This window comes from Grus americana, chromosome 27 (genome assembly GCF_028858705.1).
Source record: "Grus americana isolate bGruAme1 chromosome 27, bGruAme1.mat, whole genome shotgun sequence".
NCBI lineage: Eukaryota > Metazoa > Chordata > Aves > Gruiformes > Gruidae > Grus > Grus americana.
The window spans coordinates 1080991-1086990 of NC_072878.1; the positions used below are offsets into that span (position 1 = coordinate 1080991).

General features: G+C 55.0%; 1 protein-coding gene across 1 annotated transcript; it reads right to left on the bottom strand.

The window, feature by feature from the left end:
- Positions 1–2295: 2295 nt before the first annotated feature.
- On the bottom strand, positions 2296–2892 carry LOC129196862 (olfactory receptor 14A16-like; the record flags this gene model as incomplete). Its single annotated transcript, XM_054804830.1, has 2 exons — positions 2296–2316; positions 2431–2892. Coding segments are annotated over 2 exons (483 nt in total), but the record flags the coding sequence as incomplete, so codon positions are not given.
- Positions 2893–6000: the final 3108 nt, after the last annotated feature.

Consider the following 6000-nt stretch of genomic DNA (forward strand, 5'->3'; position numbering starts at 1 on the left):
GAGGGAAATGGACGATGCGTGGGGCGGTTTCTCCCACTTGCCCTGGGGCAGCTTCCCCAGCGTGTCCAGGGAACATGGCACAGAGCAGCTCCTCTCTCCTGCACCTGTGATGACTTGCTTCCTTCTCGAGGAGATCAGGCTCTGCTCCACAGGCCCACTGGAGCGGGTCCTCCCCCTGGAGGGTCACACAGCTCCGATAACATCAGGCTGTTCCTGTCCTGGGCACTTTCCAGTCCAGCCCATCCCCTCCCCGGCTCTCCCCCACCTTCCCTGCCCTCTCCCCAGCGCAGCCCAGCAGAGCAGCCCAGTCTGGGCTGGCAGTCTGGGCTGCTGCAGAGCTCTGGGCACTCAGCCCACAGCCCCAGCCCCTCGGAAGGGCACAGCAGCTGCTGGGAGGCAGAGGGGGGGCTCATCCTCCCCATCGGCCCCAGGCCTGCAGCTGGCCCCAAGTGCCAGCGCAGGCCACTCCCTCTCGGCCTCTCCTGCATTGACGCTGCAGGGGATCCCCAGCCCTGACCGCCTTTGCCCCACTCTGCCTCCCCGCCAGCCCTGCTCCCCAGGACACCAGCAGAGTCCTGGCCCTGTGGCTCCTCAGGCACCTCCTGCATCTCTTCACTCTCCTGCCCTGTGCCTGCTGCATCTTCACGGACTCCCACAGCACTGCAGAGTCTTTCTTTGCGGGTACCTGGAGGGAGTGCTCTGCCCTGGGGGCACTTCATCTCAGGGTCTTTCACCTTCTGAGTCTCCATTCACTTCCCACCCCAGAGTACCTGCAGTGTCCCCATCCTCTCCTGACCATGCCAGATTCCTTTCCACAGGGTCGGACCTGTGCCATCAGCCCCGTCATACCTGTGACAGCCTGAGGAAGGGGACTGGGAGCTCGTGCACCATTTCCAATGCCCCTGGACACCAAGACGAGAGCCTTCAACTAAGTGCTTGGTGTCTAACAGTGATACCATGAGATTATTTCCCCAAACAGAAGGAGAAAACCAGGCGGAAGAGACTTCGGAAGTCCAGTTCCTCTGGCTTGTTGTGGTGGGTTGACCCTGGCTGGAGGCCAGGTGCCCACCAGGGCCACTCTCTCACTCCCCTCATTCACCAAACAGGGGAGAAAAGGTATAACAAAATGCTTGTGGTTCGAGATAAGGACAGGGAGAGATCACTCACTAATTGTTGTCACGAGCAAAACAGACCGAACTTAGAGAGGGAATTCATCTAATTTATTACAAGGCAAAACAGAGTAGAGGAATGAGAAAATAAAATCAACTCTTAAAACACTTCCCCCCACCCCTCCCATCTTCCTGGGCTCAACTTCACTCCCGGCTTCAATCTCTGCCCCCCTCAGCGGCACAGGGGGACAGGGAATGCGGGTTACGGTCAGTTCATCTCACGATCTTTCTGCCGCTTCTTCATCCTCAGGGGGAGGACTCCTCTCATCCTTCCCCTGCTCCAGCATGGAGTCCCTCTCACGGGGTGCAGACCTTCCGGAGCAAACTGCTCCAGCATGGGGTCCCCCACGAGGTCACAAGTCCTGCCAGCAAACCTGCCCTGGCGTGGGCTCCCCTCTTCACGGGTCCACCGGTCCTGCCAGGAACTTGCTCCAGCATGGGCTTCCCATGGGCCACAGCCTCCTTCGGGTGCCTCCACCTGCTCCGGCGTGGGGTCCTCCATGGGCTGCAGGTGGAATCTCTACACGCCCTCATCCTTCCTCCATGGGCTGCAGGGGGACAGCCTGCTTCACCATGGTCTTCATCATGGGCTGCAGGGGGATCTCTGCTCTGGCGCCTGGAGCACCTCCTCCCCCTCCATCTGCACTGACCTTGGTGTCTGCAGAGTTCCTTACATCTTCTCACTCCTCTCTCCAGCTGCAAAAGCTCTCTCTCTAAGTGTTTTTCTTCTTCTTAAATATGTTATCCCAGAGGCGCTGATTGGCTTGGCCTTGGCCAGCGGTGGGCCTGTCTTGGAGCCAGCTGGCATTGGCTCTATCAGACACAGGGGGAGCTTCTAGCAGCTTCTCACAGAAGCCACCCCTGTAGCCCCCCGCTACCAAAACCTTGCCATGCAAAGCTAACACACTTGTTCTTAGCCACAACTCTATCAAGGAGAGCCCAGGCTGCAGGCACCTCCCTCAGGAGATCCCCTTTTATTGCAGAGAGGCTATTAGGAAGGCAAAAGGTGACACATGGCTCTTCAAGGATCAGACACAATAGGACAGAGCCTCAAGAGAAGTGCTATGAACCCAGGCAATTACCTCTAATGATGATTATCAGAGAAAAAAACCCCCAGAGTACTGGCTTAAAATATACCATAGGCACTCTGCAGAGAAGGGGAGACAAATTACAGTTGGTGGTGTAAGGTCCATTGAATTAGTTTCCTGAGGGTATCCTTGAGCTCCTGGTTCCTCATGCTGTAGATGAGGGGGTTCACTGCTGGAGGCACCACTGAGTACAGAACTGCCACCACCAGGTCCAGGGATGGGGAGGAGATGGAGGGGGGTTTCAGGTGAGCAAATAGGCCAGTGGTGACAAACAGGGAGACGACAGCCAGGTGAGGGAGGCACATGGAAAAGGCTTTGTGCCTTCCCTGCTCAGAGGGGATCCTCAGCACAGCCCTGAAGATCTGCACATAGGACACCACAATGAAAACAAAACAGCCAAAACCGAAAAAACAGCTTAAAATAAGAATCCCAGCTTCCCTGAGGTAGGTGTCCGAGCAGGAGAGCTTGAGGATCTGGGGGATTTCACAGAAGAATTGGTCTACAGCATTACCCTGGCAGAGTGGTATAGAAAATGTATTGGCCGTGTGCAGCACAGCATCGAGAAACCCACTGCCCCAGGCAGCTGCTGCCATGTGGACACAAGCTCTGCTGCCCAGGAGGGTCCCGTAGTGCAGGGGTTGGCAGATGGCAACGTAGCGGTCATAGGCCATGACAGTGAGAAGGGCGTACTCAGCTCCAAGCAGGAAGACAATCAGAAAGACCTGAGCAGCACAGCCTGCATAGGAGATGGTCCTGATGTCCAATAGGGAATTGGCCATGGCTTTGGGCACTGTGGTGGAGATGGTGCCCAGGTCGAGGAGGGAGAGGTTGAGGAGGAAGAAGTACATGGGGGTGTGGAGGTGGTGGTCGCAGGCTATGGCAGTGATGATGAGGCCATTGGCCAGGAGAGCAGCCAGGTAGATGCCCAGGAAGAGCCAGAAGTGCAAGAGCTGCAGCTCCCGTGTGTCTGCGAATGCCAGGAGGAGGAACTCAGTGATGGAGCTGCCATTGGACATTTGTGGTTCCTTGGCATGGGGGCTGGTTGAACAAAATGAAAGGACAGGGAACAATTAGGACATCTTCCTCTGAGCAAAGCCACTCCATTTCTCATATAAACACCCCCCAATTGAAATGCATTTCCCTTCTCTGGTTTGTGCTGGCTGAGTGTGTTGTGAGGAGCTGAGGAGTCAGCTGTGCTCAGCTGCAGTGGGTACGTGGAGCTGGTTTGTGACACCTCCAATATTCACAACCGAAGTTAGATGTAATCCACTCCCACAGCAAGGGGAATGTGACAGGACAGGCAAAAAGGCTCAGCTCTTTGTAGCTTAGTGCAGAGTCAGGAGAGATGCAGTGTCCTTTAGACTGTTACCCAGCTGCCCTGCACTTTTCCTTGTGATGCCTTGAAGATGACCTCACACACAAATGACACTTTAAAAAAACCCCAAAACTAGACTGTGATGAGAGATGGGGAGTCCTGGTTCAAAGAGCAGATCTGCAAACGGTTCTTTTTTCCCAGCATAAAGGTGGAGTTGTGATTGAGAGAGAAGGACACAGCCCCTCTCAGAGGGAAGCAAAGGCCTTTGAGAGGAGAGAACTGACCTCCAAGGGAAAGCTCAGCACTCCCTGGGATCCTACAGCACAGCCGTGCTCTTCTGGGGCAGCTCCCAAGCCCGGCAGCACAGGCAAAGCAGACAGTCCGATGTCCTGAAGATGGGATGTCCTAAAGGCAGAGTCAGCTCATGGCTCAGCAGACAACGCCCAGCAGACATCTAGAGTGAGGGACCACAAGAGAGCAGCCTGAAGGCAGCCTAGCCCAGGGCTTGGCTGCAGTTTCCTCCCACTCCCTGCCCATGTCTCTGCTGCCTGGAGCTGTCCCTGCCAGGAGCTGGTGCTCTGCCCACACCTCTCCTCCCTGTCCCTGCTCACAGAGCCCATCCCACCCTCTGTGTGCTCAGCTCTGCCCTGCAGACCCCTCCTGGCACCAGGGCACTGCCCAAGGGGATCTCCATGCTCCTTGAAAAATGCCCTGGGAAATGTCCCAGGGGTGATCTGGAGCTGTGAACAGCCCTGACCACACAGCACCCTCTCAAGAGCAGAAGGACCCTGCCCTGCCCTTCCAGGGGGGTCGCTCCTTCCACCCACAGCTTCTCCCTGCAGTGCCCTGGGGAGCTCCCCGGGCAGGCTGAGAGTTGACACTGGAAGGCAGAAGATTCCCCTGGTGTGCAGAGACCATCCTCTGAAGTACAACCCTGGGCACCTCCAGCTGAAAACTGTGGCTACACAGCTATTCAAAATTGCCTAAAAAAGCCCCCTCCTTACAGATCCCAGGAGCTGTGAGCTGTGCCAGCTTGAGGAGATGCCTCCAGGAACTACAGCTGCATTGCCCTGAACCCAGAGACTTACCGTGTCAAGGGCTGCAAAGCTTTCTCTTCTTTTCAGCTCTCAGTCAGCCTCCCAGTCATGACCGTCTTTAAGCTCTTCATCTGCCTTGCTCATCTCCCTGAGATACCCCGGCATTGCCCTCAGCCATGCTGTGCTCTGCAGAGGAGCTGCTCCTGGCCAGAGATGTCTCTCTGCAGCACAGCCCACTTGCCATGAGCTCCCTTTGTCCCAGGAGAGCAGCAGCAGAGGACCAGCCCAAGGCGGCATGTTAATGACCCCTCTGGTGGGTTTGGGGATGAGTCCATGAAGCTCAGGCCCTGAGAGGAAGCTGATGAAACCTCTCCAGAAGTCACAGTCCGATGCAAACTCCACAGTTTCTTGGAGCATTAATGGGTCCCCCTGAGGGCCATCCCTGACAAAGCAACTCTGGGGCTGGTTAGAGCAGGCAAGTGGAGGCAGTGATGACAGGTAGGCAAAGGCAATGGCAAGGTGGCTCTGATGCTGAGTAATCCTGGGTGTGTTTCTCAGGGTTCCCTTGACTGAATCTCCATTTGGTCATCTGGTAATTAATGCCTATTGCAGATAGCTGACCGTGATGGTCAAATCTTTCCCAAGATAAGAGCATGAGGAGTTTCAGGGCTCTATAGACCCAGGAAGGAATTATCATGAACACAATCTCCAAAACAGCACACAAGATTACAAACCCAGCATTTACTTGTCTCTGATTTTATTGGTAATAAATTAAATTAATTTTCCCAAGTTGAGCCTGCTTTGACTGTGAAGATAATTGTTTAATGATCTCTCCCTGTTCGTATCTCAACCCATGAGCCTTTTGTTATATTTTCTCTCCCCTGTCCAGGTGAGGAGGGGGAGTGACAGAGTGGCTTTGGTGGGCACCTGGCGTCCAGCCAGGGTCAACCCTCCACAGTGGAGAAAGGGTAAATGAGGGTTGGGTGTTTGTATGGTAGGCTATGTTATGGGAAAATATATACGTATATAGACACTCAAACAATAAGGATGTCTCCAGAAGCTAGTCTCAGGTCCTCCAGCTATCTGGGCGTTGGCTCCAGGATCTCCTCGTCCCCCCCAGCTCCCCCATGCACAGACAAACAGACACATGTGCAAATGGCTCTCTCCAGCACAGAATCACAGAACCATTGAGGCTGGAAGGCAGCCACCTTCCACCTTCTCTCTGCTTCCTCTTCATGCTTGGTTTCTGGCAGGAGCTCTGTTCTCATCCATGCCAGCCTCCTGCCACCCTTTCTTGAATTCCTGCATGTCCGGGTGGACCGTTCTGGAGATTGAAGAGGAGATTGTTAACCATCAGACAGCTCCCTGCACCCTTTTTCTCTTCAGGGCCA